The sequence below is a fragment of the Syngnathus leptorhynchus genome, chromosome 17 (assembly GCF_054491065.1).
Source record: "Syngnathus leptorhynchus isolate UIUO chromosome 17, UIUO_Slep, whole genome shotgun sequence".
Taxonomy (NCBI): domain Eukaryota; kingdom Metazoa; phylum Chordata; class Actinopteri; order Syngnathiformes; family Syngnathidae; genus Syngnathus; species Syngnathus leptorhynchus.
The window spans coordinates 2,561,387-2,582,254 of NC_141211.1; the positions used below are offsets into that span (position 1 = coordinate 2,561,387).

At 45.0% G+C, this 20,868-nt stretch overlaps 1 protein-coding gene and 1 long non-coding RNA gene across 4 annotated transcripts in view; one reads left to right on the forward strand and one right to left on the reverse strand.

Annotated features, from left to right (window-relative positions):
* The first annotated feature begins 242 nt into the window (after nt 1-242).
* LOC147042968 (uncharacterized) overlaps nt 243-20,868 on the forward strand; it is a 49,867-nt gene continuing 29,241 nt past the window's right edge. For all 3 annotated transcript variants that reach the window (XR_015068720.1, XR_015068719.1, XR_015068718.1), the window contains exons 1-3: nt 243-523; nt 856-983; nt 9,756-9,849. This is a non-coding gene — a long non-coding RNA (uncharacterized LOC147042968). The remainder of the gene's footprint in view (nt 524-855; nt 984-9,755; nt 9,850-20,868) is intronic.
* Nucleotides 15,319-20,868, reverse strand: part of fstl4 (follistatin-like 4) — a 48,048-nt gene continuing 42,498 nt past the window's right edge. Inside the window, exons 14-16 of the mRNA XM_085936150.1 lie at nt 20,083-20,190; nt 17,453-17,562; nt 15,319-17,340 (exon numbers count right to left, since the gene is read on the reverse strand). Coding sequence (XP_085792276.1) covers nt 16,641-17,340; nt 17,453-17,562; nt 20,083-20,190 — 918 coding nt within the window. The 3' untranslated portion in view covers nt 15,319-16,640. The remainder of the gene's footprint in view (nt 17,341-17,452; nt 17,563-20,082; nt 20,191-20,868) is intronic.

Below are 20,868 nucleotides of genomic sequence, written 5' to 3' on the forward strand. Positions count from 1 at the left end.
ATTGTGTAAATAGACAATGGCGCCATCTTGTGTTCAAATGTAATGCATCAGTATGGTGCAGCGCTGACTTTTTAACCACATTTCCTCCAGTTGCAGTGTTTTTAATCTGCATTACGATATGCATTTCTATTTCTTGGTTTCTAGCACGCGGTCCATCGTGATAATTTGTCATTATTGTAAAACAAACAAGCGTCAAAACAATTTGACGGAAGTAGAAACCCCTACCACAGGTGCGTCCCATCAACGGAGCCTGCGGCTGAACGAGCATCAGGGAGCTTTTGCAAGTAAATAATGCAAACCTCGATAAAAACATCCAAATTTGAACCGGTAAAGCGCTAAAAAACCTGGACTTGTCTGGCAAATTAAAAACTATGAGTTAAATCCTAAGAAAACAATGTCACTAGGCTCAATTCGGTGGTTCGAATGGGACAGCTGAGGCCCCAAATTAAAAAAAACAAATGAAGCAAAAAAGAAAAGCAGTAACAAGGTCATTTTAACATATCCTACACGCCGCAAAGTTCTGGTGAGTCCTTTTTCTTGTCTTTTTTATCGTTTTGATGTAAAATGAATTATTAATTTATTAATACATGCAGTTGCAACACAAAACTTGACTTGAAGGTCGCGTTTAAAAGCTACCTGACGTCAAGGAAATTTGCAACAAAAACATACGTATTTAAAATGTTTGTAATATTTAAAAAACGTAAATAGGAGAAAAAATAACATTTGCACACAAGACTTCAGCTACCAATTGAATAGAATTTTTCTTTTGTGGCAATTAAGGTCACAGTTTGCATATTTTATATATTGGGCTTTTCTATCTATGAATGTAACATTTGCGCCATTTGACCTCGACAGTGTGGAGAAAAGAAGATGCAAAAAGCTCTTCCAACGTCATCGTTCCTTCTCCTCAAAGTTGAGACTTAAGGCTGACACCAGTCGAAACCACGCTGGCTGGCTTCAAGGACGCGACGCGTGGGTTTCTGGTAAGCACTGCTGGCTGTCATTTGGAATTAGCTTGTTTTTTTTTATTTGCTCTTTACTGTTTTAAAAAAAAAAATCATCTTTCAAATGAGATTTTTCCAAGTCTCGCACCAGTCTAATGTATTAATTATTGTTGCTGCTGCTGCTCGTGTCTTTTGCCTAAGAAACAATACATTGCGCAGTTTACTCATGTAGTTCCCCCCGTGACCACCAGGGAGCAGTGCTGCCATTCATTTTGGCGACACAAGGTCTTTTTTGGACCTGCTCCTTTTGACATAATGGGCTTGGCTGAAATGTGTATTACTGGCATGATGAAAAGACACTTTTCCTCCCAACAAGAAAATTCAGAACTGCCCCTGGCAGTCTGCAAGGACGTCATAGATCCTTGATAAATCACACTAGGTTGCTATATTTGAGAATATTAACGTTTGTGTATGTGTAAAACTGAAGTTAACTGATCATGTTATAACCGCCTCAAGTAACGTTTAACATCCAAAGATGTCTCAATGCTACATCACTTCTACATACAATGACTACTTTCTTATTCGTCTTTGGTGTCATCTTGTGGTGCAATTTACAGTTTGTTTGGTATCAGGAAATGTGCTTTTCTAGAAGTGAAGAGACTAACTATTAAAATCAGTGTGTGCGCGAACGTTCACACTTAATTATGCGGCAGCAGAGTGTCGAGGCTCTATGCAGCCATTTTTTCCTTCTATATTCAAACCACATACATTCACATGTCACACAAAAGGCGTTTCAACAGGTTTGCGTGGGCGCCTTTGAGTGTTTGAGGCTGGCGGCGGCGATAGCGAGGTGTAACCTCGGCGAACCTGACATGCAGTTGAAATGATTTTATGCTTGAAAAATATCAACAGATTGATCCGTCTCCTAGCTTAAATTGGGATTTGTTCAGATAAATATGCGCTTCTACTTTTGTGATTGCGGGTTGATGAGGTCATTATAACCCGCCTTCTTGTTTGACCTTGGTTGAATAGTTTTCTTTTTGCTCGATGAAGCCGTAGACAAGTGCCACTAACTTTGGGTTGTAACTTTGCAAATGAGAGCCCACCACAGCAATCCTGTCGACATTTTCACGCCGGAATCAAAGCTGTTTGTGGAGTCGGCTTATCAAATGTCAGTTTTCCGCATCTTCCCGGCCTGTCTGTCGGTCCCGAAGGATCCTGGGTAATCTAGCGGCTAATGAGCACTCTGCCCATGTCACAGAGGACTTGTGCTATCTTGGAAGCGCAAAACACACTTATTAACATAATTTCAGTCGCCAAATAGTTGCTCTGTCTTGCACCTGCTGCGGCGTTTTGACGGGCCGGCAAGCAGACAAAGATCCACCTAAGCAAGCACTGCCCCCCCCACCACCACCACCTCCCTCTTGGGATGATGACTCCGCGCGCCAGCCCGCTGACTTTTCATTTTAATGGCCCGACTGGTTATTTGAAAGCAGCACCTGTTCTAATTGCATGACTTGCAATAACAAAGATGTCGCCATATAAATGGAAGCCAAAGCAAATGTTAGTGTCGACCTGTGACTTCTTCGTCGTTGGTTTAACTGCTTCGTGCTCAGGCTTTGTGATCTCATTTGAATTATTTTACATATTGAATCTTCTATTGTAGCCGGTTTCTGTTGATATGGATCGCATGTCAATCGCGATACTTATTGATCTTGAATTATGGCGGAGTCTGAGTTAGGGCCAAGATGTCATTGTTGGATTGATTGTCGTCTGGCAACTTTTGGGTTCACATTGCACACCTGAATGATTTTTTTTAATTCCAGGAATATCACAGGATTTAACAACAATTTAAAAGAGGTCAGGCAAAGGATTTTGTTTTTGTTTTTTTTATAATTCGCACACTTACTTTCCTCGTGTGTTTACGGCCGCAAGGTCGCGTGTGACATTTCCAAACAATCAATCGCTAGTTATTGTGAGTGACATTTGCAATAAGTCCATAATTTCGAACGATTCTGAAAATGTAACCACGCCAACTGGCTATGTAACCGCTGATCCGGACCACAGAAATGGCTCCACGTGACCCGGCGACGTCTCCGAAAGCAAACCTTTTTCGAGATTGAGCTACGGCACAAATGCCGAAATGCTCGAGGGGCCGCGGTGGGGAAGAAAAAAGAAATTAATCCACGACCTTGAGGTAGAAATGTCGGCTTGTGGCAAATTGTGCTAACCTGACAGTCTCGTTATAAATGAGCGGCGGAGTTACTTACCCACCCGTCCGTTATTGAGGGGAGGCCTTTATTAGAAAGCCTGATTGCATAGAAGCAGAGAGAGGGACTCTGTTCCCGTCCGTATCTGATCAGCGTTTCTACCTCAACCTCATTAAGCCACGGAGACGGTCGTTTGCATCGAGAAGCCATTTCTTAAATCTCTTTAGGTGCCTTGAAAATGTGAAGTCGCTTCCTTTTGTTCTAATGAAATGGAATGTCGAATAGGTGCCAACCTTCCCCAAGGCCGGCCGCCCTGCTTTGCAAGGCCGGCCTGTTGTTTCTGAGCGCTTAAACGGGCTTAAACGCTTTAAAAGCCTCGCTAGCTAGCCTTGGCGTGACTATTGTTTGACGTAAAGGCCAAAGATAGAGCAGCTTCCCCCCCAAAAAAAACTAAGAACAACAGGATTATTGTGAGTCTTGGCATTTCTTTTCTTATTAATAATCTGCTGCATTGTGACGCATGGCGGGGAAAGAAAATATCAATTTTCCTGACAAGTCAAATGATGGCGGATGCTGCCAGTCAGCCGTGTCGCGGATGCTGATGATTTATTGTGTTTTCGCGGAAGAGGATTGAAAGTCGGGTCAGCTTGGCCGTTAAAACAACATTTATCTGGCTGTCTTGCTGCATGGCTATTTGTCTGGCTCGTTAGCTAGCTAGCCCTGTGTTTTATTGGATCAGGGGATGTTTCTAATCTTTATCAATTGTTGGCCTTTGAGACTCTTTTTGTGATGGACTATAAATTATGCAAACCATTTTTCAATTTCATTCATTTCCAAACTCTTCAGACAAAAGTCATACAGTTCGATTGACTTTTGGCCATGGTGATGAAACAAAAAACAGACTTTATTTTTAATCTTTTTTTTTTTTTTTTTTTTTTTTTTTTTCTTCAAATCCCTGAATCGTCTCACGTTTATCACAAAATCAGTTCCAATTTCATGCATGGGAAACTGTCTTTCTTCTGTATCTTTGGCGCAACTATCTTTCCCGCCAGCATCGGCACCACAAAAGCAATACATTTCTGCACAGGCTGCTCCAATGTGATAAAAAAAAAAAAAAAACACGCAAGATGTGACTTTTTGTTTCTTCTTCTCTTTTCGGCACATAGTCGGCCGGCTTATCTGGTGACGCTCTTCGATGTTCACTTTCTTACAATCTCCTTCCTATTTTTAGGGAAGAATTAAACTAAACTGTCTAAAGGGCAAGAATCAGAACTGTCCAATAAGGCCACGACAATGGCGTCAAACATTAACATAATTTCCACTGCAAATACACTTCATATCTTTTTATATACTCACGGAAAAAGTTCATCCAGTTTAGAACAACAACATAATGGCTGACTTAAGCGTAAAGCCGAGTGGAGCAAAACAGCACGTCGGTCGCTCAATATTAATAGAGATAATGGAAAGAAAGAAAAAGCCCCAAAAAAAAAATGTCCGGCATTAAAGCAAAAAGGCATTGTCCTCTTTAGCGCTCGCCGCCTCGCTCTAATGGCTTTTATTTGTCAGCCATGTTTCGCTTGGTGAGCCTCAAACATTGTTTGCCATTAAGTGCTTAACATTTCAAGCATGACTCAGCACATTTTGCCAACAACTTTTGGTGGACTAAGCGCAGTAGACATTTAGTGTGCTAATGACTCAAGGCCAAACAATATAAACAGATGGCAGAATATTGCCCAGACAACTAATGTGATTTGCGTAAAGCTCTCATTGGCTGTCATCCCATTTGCTGACCACATGACTCGCGTGATGTCACTCCAATGACCTCACACCTTTGACCTCACTCGGGTTCTTTCAAAGTTCTTTCGATGCAGGGGGATTGAAAAGAAAAAAAAAAATTGGTCAACTTTATCCAAAAGAGCTAACTCCACACTAATGAAAGTCTCTTCTTATCTCCCCTTCATGAATTTTAATACAGACGCGCAGATTACATTTGTGTAGATACGGCGCGGCCCGGAGGAAGGGAGTGACGGTGGGGAGGTTACCGGCCCACATTCCCATTGCTAGTGTGCGGAGGAGCGCTTATTGTTTTCTATGAATACATCAGCCCAGGATAAAGCCAAAAGAAAATGCTTGGCCTCCAGGAGCTAAGTGAAAATGACATGCACTATCTCCAACATACATCTTGTTGCCTTTTGGGCCAAAGATAAATAGTTTGCTCACCTTGATAGCGGGATCAGTTTGGGGTTTTTTTCCTTCTCTGTGCGCTCAAATATGAAATATGTGAATTATTCTCCAGCTGACCTTTTTGTTTTGATGTGGGATGGGAAAAAAGCAAATAAAATACACAAATTTTACCAAAGTAGAAATCAATTTGCGCACAGGCGAACGGGAAAATAACACAAAATGGAAAGGTTAGATGTGAGCCTTTCTGCTCTATAAAAATAAAGAATGAATCCAAAATTCTGTCGTTGATGAATAGAACTGATATGAAAAGTCGACACACTCGCTGAAATCGGGGCGAGCCGGTATCAAACTTTTGCTTGCTTGGCCCTTTGCTAAAATTCCCCAAAGGATCACCTGCCCCCAATTTCCTCTTCATTTAGCGTTTGTGGCGACCGCTTCAGCTTGTCCTTGAGGATGTGTCGAAGCTGGCGCTGGCGTTGCGTATATTTGCCAAGCAACCAGCTCGGGGCGGGGGCATCCTTCCCGTACACACGCGTGTGCAAACACGCAGACACAAACACCTTCTGGCTCACTCATCTGCGCCCAAACACTTTGGTGGGTGACTTTGTTTTGACTCCTTCAATTTTGCAATTACCACTGAAAAAAAAAAATAGATATACAACCGTTGGTTGACCCCATCTGATGTTTTTGGATATTTCCAGCGTGATAGTTGCCATATGCCACCACGGAGGTGTGATGATGCCACGCCCGATAGATTACTTTCACCTCATCAGCCCGCACTCTCTTGGCAGGCGCCAACGGGACTTGCTCTCGGCGGGTTTGCGCCGCCGCCGCGTGTGTGTGTTGCTGGGGGTCAGGCAAGCAAAGGACGTTGACGTTGGCAGATGTCAGAAAAGCAAAGTTAAAGGCAGTAACATCAAAAGTCAATGCGTGAAGTAATTGTGGCCAAGGTTAGGACTGAGTCCAGTTTCCTGTTCTGCAGCTCAAAACTCTCCCACTAAGTCAATTCAGAGTTCTGTCGTTGCCCAAAAAAAAAAAAAAAAAATGCTGAATTGCACTGACCAAATGTTGAAGACCTGAGCGGGAGCAGCAGTGTTCTTCCAAGGTCAGGGCCAGTGCAATTGAACCTGTCACTCACAAGGCAGTTTTTTCTCTCTCTCTTTCACCTGAAATCATTTTTGATGGTGCAGGTGTTCCTAATGTAGTGACTTTTTGTTTATGAGCCTACACAATCTTGTGGCTAAATTTTCAAACTCTCCAACCTAACCGTAACACAAACTTAAATGGAATCAACTCCTGATTCATTTTCTATGTAAAGCTGACTGAGGTTGGACGAAGGACAAAATCACAGTCCGGCAGGCAAAGTAGTTAGTTGGATAGGCACTCTGAGATCATTCATGGAATGATGTGACTCCCCGAAGGAAGCCTTGATGGCAATTACGGGCTCCTTCGGGACCGCGCTGAAAAACTACCTGTACTCCCATCTCATCGCAAAATGGAGTCATGGGTAAGAGAGGACCTGGAGATGATTTGAGCTCTCAAGCTGTTGCCATGATGGCCTTTTAATCGTTGCTAATAGCATCATGGCTAAGTTTTCACCGAACCCCCCCCCTCCTCTTTAATATCGCTTTCACTCGTCGCCCTTCACGTTTGCCCGCGTGCAGCACTTTGATGGCATTTATGAAGTGGGGGGATTTTTTTTTTCCTCTCCTCTCCTGCTTCCCTTTTTCCAAACAAACAAAACGCTGCACTCAGCGGCACCTCACAGCGACGTATTAGCTGCTGAATTGACTATTCAGAGTGGGAGTAAATGAGATGACAGGTAAGCGGAACATTTGCAAGGACAAGCCTATTCCCATGTGAGTTATATATTAAAAGTCAAGAAAGGAACCTTTTGTATGATCTTCTTTCTCCATCACCGCCTCCCCCTTAGTGAAAGGCCTCCCGCTGGGGCTTCGTCGTGCCCCCCCACGTCGCCGATCAGCATTCTGAGCGCTCCGCATACCTGCCAAACTCCAGTAAGACGCTTTGTCGGGAAGGCGGCGAGAGCGTCAAAGTCAAATATTTTTTTTTGCTGAAGGAAAGCAATTTTCCAGGGATTGAGACCTCTCCAAAGGCAGGTTCCAGCAAAATGGCGGCAAACCAGCTTCGATAACATCTCAACAAAGTGGATGTCCGCCGTTGTCATTGGCGTTATGGATTATTCGGCTGCTTTTTTAAACTGGTTATTAAATTGCCCAGCGCTCTCTAATAATCCCCAATAGGGCAGCGCAATTCCAAGCTAGCCGAGGTTATCTTTATTAATCGTCTCTCGGTGCCCGTTTTGCATATCCTTTAAGGAGCGTATTTGATATATGCTCGGAGAGCGTGACATCATCCTGAGCGCTGTAGCGAGATATTAGAAATCCATACACTCCAAACATGATGTATGACTCCGCCGACACCAAATTGACTGCTTCGGTGCGGCTTTTTCGCGGCGATGACCGTAAAAAAAGGGCGGGGGGCGACGGAATCAAGAATAATTTGCGCGTTCAGTACAGCGGAAAAGGTCAAAGCGCAAAGACAGCTTAAGAACGAGGTTCTTAGATTTGATAGGGAAGCATGGCGCCGGCGGGGGCTCATAAGGGGGGGGGGGGGGGGGGGGGGGGCTCAGGTGGCAGAAGTTTAACCCAGCCCGATTTTTCACCACTTGTCACAGCCTGGAGACGTTTCTTCACACGTGTCATCGGGCGGATTTAACGCAATTATCCAGAACAGCTGATGACTGCTCATCGTGGAAGTTTTTCCAGAACTTTGCTGATGTTGCCTTGGCCATAATATGAAGAATTTGAAATATTCGACAATTCATCTTTTGGCTCCATTTGGCAATATGAACACTCATCTTGTCTCTTCCTAAGCAGGAATTAAAGTCACTCGTGGACAAAAAAGTCCCCAGAGGTGTCGGAATAGTCTCTAAATTAGCGACAATGTCCGCGCAAGACATAAAGCCAGACCATAACTTTTCCCATCATCCCAATCTGGCTTCATTCCCGTTGGCATTTGCCGCTGTTCAGTGGAGCAGACAGGTGATGGGGTCAGCAGGAACGCTTAGCGGGCTCCGGAATCAAACCACCAGCCCAGGCAAGCGCTGACAGCGCTGACAGCTAATTGAATGCGAATCAAAAGATAGACTGGAGACAAACGCTGCCAGGAAGCGTCTCGCTCTTGTCTGTTTTGTCACCGGCGTTGCGGAATGGAGGCGGCGTTTGCCGTCACGCTCGTCCACGGTGAGAAAACGACGACTGACGTGGCCGCGCTCGCTGTGACGGACGTTTTCGCCTTACTGTCGTAATCGTTTTAAAAGCGTGCTTGGATTTTTTATTATTAGCCACCAGCTACTTCAAAAGAAGTTTCACAAAGCCATACCGGAGAAGACACGGGAAATCTGTAATCGTTTGTAGCGGCCGTGACCTTCTATTTGTGTCTTTTAGAGATGACCACAGAATGCCAAAGCCAAAATCCCATCCAGTTGAAAAAGGATCGGCGGCGGCGGTAAACGCCGCAGCGACCGATCATGGCCTCCGAGTCACCCTGGCTAATGTGTGACCGATCGATTCCTGATCAATACTAACGTGTCTCGACCGCTGATGCTGTAAACAAGACTCATGATGGTGACTGGATGACGGATTGTACCAAAAAAAACAAAACAAATAAAAAGCTCATGAAAATGTCCAAGCCAGTGGACTGGGCAGGACCTAATAAATTGTCCCGGTGAGGTTTCCATGGCGACCTTTCCGGATCAATGTCCGGAACGTTTTCGACTGTGCATTCAGAATTCTGCGGCGCAGCTTCCTCGGGGCAGTTTTAGGCTGCCGTGGGAGCTGTGTTGTTTTCTTTTTGTCGATGTCAGCATTTAATTGAGTTTGTGCAAAAGTCGCTTGGCCACACACACACATGCGCGCACATACTCGATCTTGATGGCAGTGCTATTTTTTCGGAGGGTGGAGCAGTGGGGCCTGTCAAAGTAATAATTTTCGACCTTGTCTGGCTCACCTACTGATGAGACTGGATCTCAAGCGCACCTTGTAGGGTGACCTTAACGTTTGGTCTTCACAGGCAAGAATTGGATGTATTTGTTTTCATCTCTCCCAGCAGCTCCGCCATGATCAAAGCTTCAATTCCGAACGATAATGTTAATATGACATGGCGCCGGGCGTCAGAGAATCGATTGCTTGTAAAAACAATAGAAACTGGATTTTTGTTTGCTTTTGAAATATCAATCTGTGGTTTTTGTTTTGTTTTCTTCTATGCAGCATAAGATATTTTACAACTGTCCGGGGAAAAAACGCTCACCCCTTGTATGCTAACAGAAATGGAGAAAACGAACCTCCGATTGCTCAGAGGATTCAGAATTTCGATTTATTTTTTTGCTCGACAGGTACTGGTGAGCTGCCTACCACCCAAAAAAAACACCACCCTTTGAGGAGAAGCCCTTCAGATAATGGATGGATGGATGGATGGAAGGAAGGAAGGTAGGTTTGTCAGCTTCTTTTAAAAAAAGTGCTAATCACTGCTATTGATTGCTTTTCCACTGTCTACATTTTCGAGTACTGAAGTGAAATGTAAATATTGCGCTAGTATAGTTGTGACACCAAGCAAGTCAATTGTGACTGAGGCCCAATTCTCTCAGTTTCGCCTTTTTAGCTGCTTCACACCTCTCCTGCCTCAAGGTGCCATTACCCATAATCCCTTTGTCCTCCCGTCACGCCTCCGGACCACCCACTCCGCTCCGTCGCACTGTCAACACGTCGCCCGCTCGATAATCACCGGTCGCCTACACGAGTGCTCTGCTCTGCGTCATTTTCACTTTTTTTTTTCTCCCCCCGCTATCATCATAATTTCTTTCTTATCTTGTTTAATTCGGGTTGATGAAATACCACTTTTTTTTTTTTTTTTTTAAACCGGAGCGTGAATAGATTGAGGCAAACAAGATGCTTCCAATTACACTTGACATTACCTGCCGGATGACCTCGTAAACACCTCGCGCAGCCATAGCAGTTATTTTTAACTGACTAGCGTTGAAAATTGGATTCAGCGGGATGAGTGCCAGATGTTCAAAATAAACTCCACAATTTCCTATATAAGTGATTTATAGAAGGAAAAACTGGTGAGAGAAATGGAAATAGATGCTAATTAAAACGGAGGACACTCTTGTCAAGTCAGCCATCTTGTGTCGTATAGCATTACGGTTGTTTCGCTAGTCAAGGACACAAATCTTTGGATATTTGAATGAACTTGTGACTTATAAAGAAACACGCATTGATGTGTTTTGGAGTCTCAGAGGAGAGATGTTTGGACAACAATGGCGCTAATCGAAATGCCGTACGTTTTCGCTGTTAGCGCTCTTGTCGCGCTTGTGCGGGCATTGTTTTGCAGTTCTAACGAGTTGTGTCAAAACAAAACACGGGTTCGCTGGCGACAGGCTCGTGCTGATAAAGATGAGCACTTTACCCAATGTGCTGAGCAAGCGTGTGGCTGCAGTCTGCTGGGAGAAAAAAAGTCTTTAAGTGCGCTGACCCTCCTCATACATCACCCAGCGTCCAGAAGCGGGAGAAAGATGTATACGCCGGCTCTTTTGCTCTCGATAAGTCACTTTTGTTTTGGCCAAACAGGAATGCGTGGACGCTTCTTGTGTTTAGTCTTTGACGAAATCTCCTTTTCTCTGCTATTGTAGTCGCGGATGAGCGCAATCGTCTGAATGTTGATTGACCAGCGGTTGCCATCTTGTCAGCGTCAGTCTCAAGTGAGAAGTCTCTGTGATATTGCCAATAAGCTTCATCTTCAGTATTCCTCTGACAGGCTGGATTAACTATATCGGAGTAAGCCGACACTAAGACGCATCAGCGTGTCAGAATAATGCCGCAAAGGTCAAGAGCAGGATAAATGTGGTCATTTTTGCGCCGCGTCCTTGCGTCAACATTTGAAAAGCTGAGTTATTGTCCTTGCGTCACCTCTCTAATGAATCAAAAACGTTGACGTGTGCCAGACGTTAAGAATTCCTCTCATGACTTTTTTTTTTGTGATCAATTACTCATTTGAGCTTGAGGTGGAGGGTGGCTGTTTTAAACATGGCGAACAGCAAGGGGCCACTATGAGGCAACGCCTTGTAACTCAAATCGACTGGGTTCGGCGGGCGCGGGGGAATTTTTCGGGGGCGTTGACAATCTTAAATTGGGACCAATACTTTGAGCACCCGAAACCAGATCCAGTCCAAGACTTTGAAATTTAAGATCCCCTTCCGCAGTGCAATCATGCGCTTTGATTTTTAGTCACTTAGCATCCATTTTAGCTTTTTAGGTTGTCTACCTCCAGCTGAGAAGCTCACCTCGAATCTTAGCAAGGCAATGCAAGGATGACCAAAAAAAAAGCAAAACAACTTAAATCGCTGCGGGGGCGTGAGCAGAAGATTGGCCCGCCCGATACATCATAAAAGGCACACCACTGTTGACCCATTAAATAGCCTGTTATTAGCTTCTCGAGCCGCGCTCCACGGCGGGGGGTAGACAATCTGTGTTTGATCTCTCAATTTGATCTATTGCGTTTGTGTTTCCAAAAACCGACCCGGGGTGAAATCAAAACATGACCCGAAACGGCAGTTTTGTGCTTTGGCAATGGGAAGGAAAAATCAAAGCCATTTATTTATAAGGCCGCTATATATTGGCATTAGTTGTGTTTACTTGTTGGGAAAAAAATAGAACAAATATGACTCAATTCTTGGTAATGGTCTTGCGTTCAACTAAGTTGGAAAGAGTAGAGTCAAGGTGAAAAGATTCATAGTGTGTATCGGTTGAATGTAAAAAATGACTCGTGTTGTGCCAATCGGGAGCTAAATGCGCAGGAGATTGGCTCCGCTCCTGCTCGTGCGCCGGATTGATGCCACGGCCGTTGGCTTCTCATTTTTATTGGCCTCCCGTCGGATGTTGGCCGGAGATCCCCGAAGAGCATCGAGTTGTCCCAAATGGAAAGCGATGACAGTCATCTCGGCGGACAAATGGAGCGGCACGTGGAAGGAAAAGTGCGGAGAGCAAATTTTGAGAGATGAACGTGTCACCAGACGACGGGAGAAGAAGAATGAGTGCGCTCTTTCAAATGATGCGCGGCGGAAACATTTTGGAGGTCTAATTGCGACCGGCTTCGAGGGCCATTACAAGACGCTTGGCTGCAGTTCCTCTGGAACTTTAACCGGAATAGTTTTTTTGAGACCGAGTGAAGCTCGTGAAATTGAGAGCAAAACATTGCCGAGTTAAATCACAAACATAAAGTCAAGATGAAGATTTTGAGTGATGCAAGTCGATGAAGTCCATGCGTCTGTGGACTTTCCTGGTGTTTTCAAACGGACCACCCCGCTGAACCAGAACCACCTACTGCTCCAGACTTGTCTTTCCAAGATTTTTTGAAGCCCTCTCTCTCTCATCATCATCATCATCCGTCGTCTTCTACTTTGTTCCATCCGTCTCTGCCAAGTAATTGGTGTCACTGTCTCTTGATGTAATATGAATGGGCGGCATTGTGTTGCCGCGGCAGCAGCATTGGGGCAGAGAGATGAAAAGTGCCCTGAGTGCACGGCAAGGAGCGAGAGGGCTGGAAAAAAAAAAAAAATCAAAGGCCTACCAACCAACCTGCCTGCAGCCAGACGGAACAAGGTGGAGACTTCACCGGTGTGGGAATTGCGCCGAGAGCTGAGGAGAAAAAGAGACGCGTAATAGCGGGACTCTGTCGCTGCGGCAACACGCAGGAAAATAGAGGCCCCGCTATGTCGGAGTGGGAGAAAGATTAAAGGGGAAATTGCGACTCCTCCTTGTCGTCATCCTCGTCAACAATGTTGTTTTTCAGCCTTGAAGCTTGTGCTATGAAGCCCGAGACCATGATGTCTTCTTGCTCTGCTACGTTCAAACACGCAGGCTAGCGCTCGCGGCTTTGTTAGCTTACGTTAAGAATGTGCAATCTGCTCGTGGTGTCGAGCGTGCTGCTCTTCAGCGGCGGGGTCGCCGCGCTGTTGACACTCGACGACGCTCCACTTCAAAACCTCTCGATGCCCGCTCGCGCTCTCATGGAGCAGCGCAAACACTGCACGGCTGTGACACGCAAAGCAAACACGGCCAAGTGGCTTTGTTTGACGCATCTGTCATAAGAGCCAAAAGCTCCAAACATTTCATTGGAAACCTTAATCCTTATTACAAATCTGAATTCGGGCATTAGTGATTGATCAAAGGGCTGTCCGAATACTTTTGCCCCCTCGCAAACTTCTTCCTCTGGCGGTGTCCATGGCACAATCACTCCGCGTGGCCTTTTGAGAGGAAATGTCAAATCGCCGTCCGCCGCAAGGTCGAGACAAACATCAGTGAAAGATGGAGGCAGGGAAAAAAAAAGAAATAAGCAACTCGGCGCTCCGTCGTGGCTAGACTGTGCCCTTTGCCAGACATTTTCTCAGATGGTTGACGCTAGAACCAGATGACATTGAGACAGCTAGCTTGATGCTAAAGATGCTAAAAATAGGAAGTACTGGAAACCATCATAACGCTACACACGATAGCTCTCGCTGAAGTAGCAGGCGATCAAATTTTGTCATCTAACTGAATTGAAAAATACAAAGTTATTTAATGGCCGAGTTGAGCCATTTCTGAGGCTGCTTTGCCCTGCCTTTGTCCGGCCCTCGGTCCATCGCGCCGCCATTTCATGTCAGAGCTTTTCTTTGAAATACAGCCTGGAGAAGAAGTGGCTTTCTCTCCCTTGCTGCTGAATTCTGCTTCTTTTTTCTCTCTGAAGGCCTGTTGGCCATACTTTCAACATTTTCACAAGCGGCCTGCAGAGGAGGCCGAAGAAGGAGAGCTGAGGATGATGATGATGAGGAGGATGATAAGGGTAGAATAACTGTGACTATGTTTTTTTCTCCCAAATTTGTCTTGTTACTTTCTTCCAAAGTTGCGATGACCCGAGTACCGAAAAGAACCCGGGGGCCGTTATTAATAGTCGTTTAAGCGTCGCTTGTTTCTGTGGAAACGTTAATGCCGTCGGGAGGGCGTCTCGGAATAGAAAAGAAGATTTTGAATGTAATCCGTCTTTTCATTAGGCACAACTGCTAATGTGGATTTTGCAAATAGAAACTTTGGGCGTGAAAAGCTTGTCTGGTGTAACGAGAATGCAAGAATTGCAAAACTCCCTCAGGTTGACTCGCACGCGGTGGCGCTTGAGCATTCTTTGTCTGCTCTCAAAATGTCTTCGTCGCCATCTCAAGTTTTTCATTTTTTAAAATGAAAATGAACAAGTTAATCCATCTAACATTTTCTTTGGGTTAAAGCCAACATTGCAACGTGCGGAAGCACCTCATCAAGGCACCGCTAATTAATCAAGCGACAGTTGACACTCACCTGAACTGCCGCGCCGCTAATCGCTACTAAGTCAATTAGCCGCACGTGTCAACAAAAAGTGCAAATGTCGTTACTTCCCCTCGAAAGTGACGATTGTTCGCCTGCAACCGATGCAGTTTCACACACGATTGTAATTTCCCAGGAGGTATCAGCTATTCAAATTGACATGTTTTGGAAAACAATTGATAGTTGCAAATGTGACAAAAGAAAAACTCTATTACATTATTAATTTCCAACTATCCAGCGGCAGGAATAAAAAAAAGTGAAATGTCATGCACTTGAAATGCACGAACGTGTGAAAAGGTTCGGTATAGTCGACGGGGGCATGTTCTGTTGTGTGGTGTGATGACACGCCGCTTAGTTGCCAGTCGCCTGCGGAAGCACCTTCATGTCATCCAGTCTAATGTAACTTTTAATGCCCTGGAGTTGAAGTTGAAGCTAAGTTCAGCACTCCACAAAAAAAACAAACAAAGACCTGTGAGCGATGGAGCTCGTTGAATGGAGTGAGTCGATTTCTATATATATATATATATATATAATTTTTTTTTTTATACGTGTTTTATTTGACTTTTCTTACAAAAAAAAACAATTGCCCTGGTCAACCAGAGAACACACAAAATGCATACAGAAAAAACCTGTACAGTCACTTTCGTCATGTGTCCTAAACACGTTATCTACAACAGCTGCGGGGAGGTACGACCCACAAATCCAACCTTGCACGTTCTGACATTTGAGACGATTGGGCTAGCTAGGTCGGTGGCGACGCGTACGAGATTGAAAATGAACAAATGTGATTTTTTTTTTCTGTTTATTTTTATGTTTTTTACACAATTAACTGTTAAACGACTATGAAGGTCACTGAGAGGTATATGGCGGATGGAGACAACAGATTTCGATGGCATGCACGTCTCTACTTCGTACGCAAAGTGGAATTCGTAAATAAATAGCTACAGTAGATATGCTATCTCCAACTATGTTACTGAGAATTTGTAGCAAATTATATTTTTTTCTACGATAGCATACTGATAAGTCACTAAAGTGAAGGGAAAAAAAACAGCAGGCTGTGAGCATTTGTAGAAAAGATATTTGTCTTTCTTATCAAGACTTGGAGTCAATCCAAGCTCATTTGCGGTTCATGAGTTCAGCTTCGAAACTAGCAAGGCTAAGCGCTGCCACCCAAACCAGCTTATTTTGTACTTTTCCAACCCACACAGATGTTTAAAAGAGAGATTTCACTGCTCCATCAAGTGTTTTACTCTGGCAACGGCTAAGTAAGTTTAAATTGATGCAAAAAAATACGTGGACTTGCTACTTTGCTAGCTAGATCTCCTAGCTAAAGGGGAAGCAAATGCTCGCAGCCTTAAGTGGAATTGAAAAATTCCCCAATTCCAATGTGAACGGGAGAGTCGCTACGTCGTTTCCGAAAACACAGAATTAGGTGATGTGGGAAGATAATACAGCGTCTAAAAAGACTCACGGGACACTAAATGCGGACATTGACAGACGGACGGATGTTTGTGGTTAGCACTGGTGAAGACAATCAACACACCCACACAGAAAAACAATCGGAAAGCTTTTTTTACTCTAAAAAAAGTGAGCATTGTGCATAGTTCGTCGTGTGGTAACCCCCCACCCCGCCCGGTCAGGTACCTAACTTGCTGTGATAACACGGAAGGGAAGTGCAATCGTACAAATGTGTCACACTCAACACCATTGACACTTTCTCCCAGTGGGACTATCACCCAAATTACTTATTTAAACACATTAAATCCCAACACATTTAATCCTCCTCGCTCTGTAATTAAATACAGAGCATCTTCTTTTTAATGAAGTCCTACTGATAGTTTTTTTTTTTTTGGGGGGGGGGGTGTTTTTGTTTTGTTTTGTTTTTTTACTCATACCTCGCCGACCCAGACCACCGTGTTGCCCCTCGTAATGTCCGACACCTCACAGTGCGGCGTTCTCTGTTTGCCGTTCAAAATGAAGAGGGACACGGCCGACGGTGTCAACAGGTACTGTCCAAACGCGCCGCTGGAGACCACCACCCGGTAGGGCGCCCCCCAGGGCCAGCTCCGAGGGCCCAGCGGCTCTTTGAGGCCCCGGAGAACCTCGGTGTGTCCCGAGGACAGGTCAGCGAACAGCAGGTCCGCGGTGGAGTCCGAGGCGGCCACGGCCACATATCTGTTGGACGCGGTGAAGGAGGGCTGGTAGACTAGGTCTGAGGCTGCGACGGGGTCCTCTGGTTCCTGTCGGAGGCGCATCTCCCCCTGGAAGGAGATGCTTTGCACCGTCAGCCGGGCAGCGCCTCCGCCGGCCCCGTTGCCGGGCGTCACGATGTAGCGGCCGTCCGGTGACACGAAAGCCCGGCCGGTGAGGTTGCGGTTCTGTCCCACCACGGCGTCCGTCACGGCGTCCACCAAAAGCTGGGCTTTTCCGCCTCTGCACTGGACAAAGTAGACGCCGCTTAGATGCGTGTAGGCCATGCTGGCTGGCACGCAGCTGTAGTCCTTCAGGCTGATGGTCTTGACGCGTCGGAAGGTCTCCAGGTCCACCTTGTGCACCGCCGGCTCGTCTTGGAGGAAGACGAAGGCGAACCTTGGTGGACAGAGTTCACGACGGAAGGTTAATTTCCTGTCGTGCCGTTGTTTGGCGGTGATTAATAAGTGTCATTAGCTTTCTTATTTATGCGGAGGGTTTTGGCTTTTACCTCACGTGAGTGATGATGAGGTTGGTCGGCGGGATGAAGAAGTCGCTGACCCGCTGGAAGGAGGTCCGGATGGCGTGATGGACTTCACCCATGCTGGCTTGAGGAATTACCTGCAAGGAGATCGGGAAAAGGCACATAAAACGTCGTCTTTTGTTTGAATGCATCAAGGAAAGGAGTGGTTGGGGGGGGGGGGGGGGGGAGTTGCATATGGCAAATAATTCTACACATATGACCTTGCCGAGTAAGAAATAGGCAAAAACTATGAGCTTCATTATTTTGGCTTGTTTTTTTTTTTTTCTTGGCGTGCACTTCACACGTGTCCAGCACACCACCACTTCCTGCCTGGCAGATAAGCACGTGGCGCCCCGAGGTGACATCCTCGTCTGTCTCTCTGGCGATAAACATCGTAAAGGTCTGCCACGCCGGCGCATGAAATGCGACCCCGCATCGCCTTCCCCCGATAACACGTCTCATTCCGAGATGCTTGTCTCGTAATCTTTCACTTGATCCGCCGCCAAGTCAGCACTTTTTTAATAATTGTATTGAAGTACGGCAAGGCGACATTTTTGTCCTTGATACAATATACAGCCTAGTATTGTAGTATTTACTCGCGCAGTATCCATGGGTCTTTACAAATACAACAAATTGGATGTGCATTATTTGTTTGAAAAAAAGTTAGATATGGTATATAATATAAAAATAATGCATTTGTAAAAATAAATGCCTCACCCTTCATTAACACATGAGCCAAAATAAGTCTTGCCCTAGTTTTCAGTTTGTTTTTGCAACAACTTCTAGCATAAAATAAGTTTTGATTTTGGACCACCCTGCCACTAGACAAAGAGAACAAGGCATCAAACGCACTGCAGCATCTCGTCGTAGCCCAGCAGGGGGGTGGGACGGGCCTCCATTCCGTCTGCGCTCGCTCCTAAAGAACTGATAAATAATAAAAACACAAAAAAAAAAAACGCCCCCTCTCTTACCTAGCCGTTTTCTTTTCAACAAAATCTCAGCAGCACTCGCGACGACCAAGCAGAAAACGCAGGAGGTGACTGGATACAATGGCGAGAGTTAATACGGTTCCGCTGGGTATTATCACGCGGCCAAGGTGCGCTAAGCTTCTTTCCACCAGCTTCCCTTTGTTGCGACTTCATCCTGGGCTTTCATCTGAGTCGCTCGCTAGCGTCTCTCGTTTACTTCCAAACATCAGAGCGGCTAAAAACAGATGGAAATCATCTCTAATCCCTTTTTAAAGCAGCACTAATGAACTTGATGCTTTCAAACGGGACTGAATGGCTAGTCTAGATCTGCATTTATATCAAAACAAAATGAAATCATCTCTAGAATTGGTAGAATTACAGAAGTTGATGGTTAAAATGCAACTGACGTGCTAGCCACACTTAGCGTGCTTGCTAGCATCTCTTCTGTAAATTCAAAAATGAAAATCCTCTCTCCAAATGTCACTTTGACATCGCCAGAACGGATTGCTTGCTAGTGTACATCGCTGTTCTGTCAAAACATCAGTATTTTTTTTAAACTGCACTTCAGAAGATTATAATGGTTAAAACGCTTTCCCTTTTCCGTCAAAATAGCGGAACATCCAAAAGGATGGAAATCCTCTCAATCGCTGTCATTTTTATTTTTTTAAGAGTCCTCCAGAAGAAGCTGGTTAAAATGTTTCACCAAAATGGGTGCGTGATTGTTATGCGAAGCCATTCTGCTTTGCTCTTTTAATTACACGCCGAGGAATTGTTTTGTCATTAAAAAAAACAAAACAAATGTCCGCCTCATTTGAGACCCTAAGCGCTGAATTCTAAACAACAACTGTTCATGAGTAAACAATAAAAATATGTAATTATACAGTCTGATGGCAGACCGGTCCAAATTTGGCTCTAAAAAGAACCCCGGACCCTTAAGAGAACCGAGGGACAATTAAAGCCTTTCAATTGTCTTTTTTTGAGCCATTTTGGCTGTGCTGAATGAACATACTGGCTGCGGAATTTGCAAGCAGATGAAAAAAAACATCCTCTATTCCGTAACTTGGACTAAAATGCGAATTGTTTTGATTCTACATTTGTTGGAACGCAATTGAAGTATTAAAGTGAACATTTGAAATGATTGGAACTGCCATGAATTGGTTATTAGTCAGGGCTAATAGTTAATAGTCAAGGTTAAAAGAAATGTAAAACAAAAAAGAGCAGCATGACTGTAGCTTTACTCTTTTGATCCGAATACAAAAAGAAGCAAAGCTTCTCCAAAGAGTCATCAATTTGGTCGGGGGGGGGGGGGGGGGGGGGTATCACCCCTCAGCGAGGCGTCGTAACCATGCAAACGGTCGTAAACACGATGCCTTGCCGCAGTTATAATTGCATCTTTGCCTCCGGCGGGACCGAGCGCAGCCGTAAACATGTTTGTGACTATTATACATATAACGCCGACGTCCCCCTCGGCCCATTTCCCGCGTGTCCCCGACCCTCGGAGGATTAGCGCCGCTGTTGTCTGCAGAGTTTCATTTGTATACGAAATTTGGTAGTCAGGGATTATTGGAACGTAATATGATTGTGATTTATTGGCGAGTCGGCAAGCTCGGTTGCCATTTTTCCGTGAGTTCTCCTACGGTTCTGGTGTACCTGGAGCGTTGGTTGTGTCCGGTCCATGTCGCCCCACGTTAGCACCCACACTTGGTCGTGTGACTTGTCGTAGTGCATCTTCACGGGAAACGCATCTGTTGCGACGGCCTGCAAAACAAATCGATTTCTGTGTCAAAACTTGGATTTAATTTCATTTGGGCATTTTTCCTTTATTTAATAGTTTTTAAAAATAGAAATAAGCAGTAGCAAAAAATGCTCGACTGCTTACTAAGCGGCTTGAAAAGTCCCAGAGAGGCCCATTCAGACGAGAGCCTTGGGGGAGGTCTGCTCCCTTTCACTCCGCGAGTACTTAACGATTTCTATGTTTTGGTTGAGCCGTTAAGCAAAGGTCAAGAAAACCTCTGCCGGGCCTCTTAGCAACGTCTTGACCCGTTGTTCCGCTGGCGTCCATGTAACATTTTGCCTGACATTTGGCAAGAATTGATTTTGTTGGGCAGCAGATGTCCCATCATGCCAACACAGACGTGTGAAACGTGCTCAGCTGGTCGGCGCCGGCCGGTCGTGATGGATAGAGAGCCCTTATAGACTCGCCGAAAGAGGACGGAGAATGAATTACAGTAAAAAGGCAGAAGGGTGAGAGGAGACACCAAGGGTCAGCAAGCGGGAAGAACACCATCCATTAAGCTGCTTCTGCATGGCTGCAACCATGCTGGCATTTTTCCGAGAGAATTTTTAAACATCAATCCGTGTTGAAATATTTCATGGGTTCAGTGATCTTTTTTTTTTTTTTTTTTTTTTTTTTAAATCAACTCTTGAAGGAAAGGA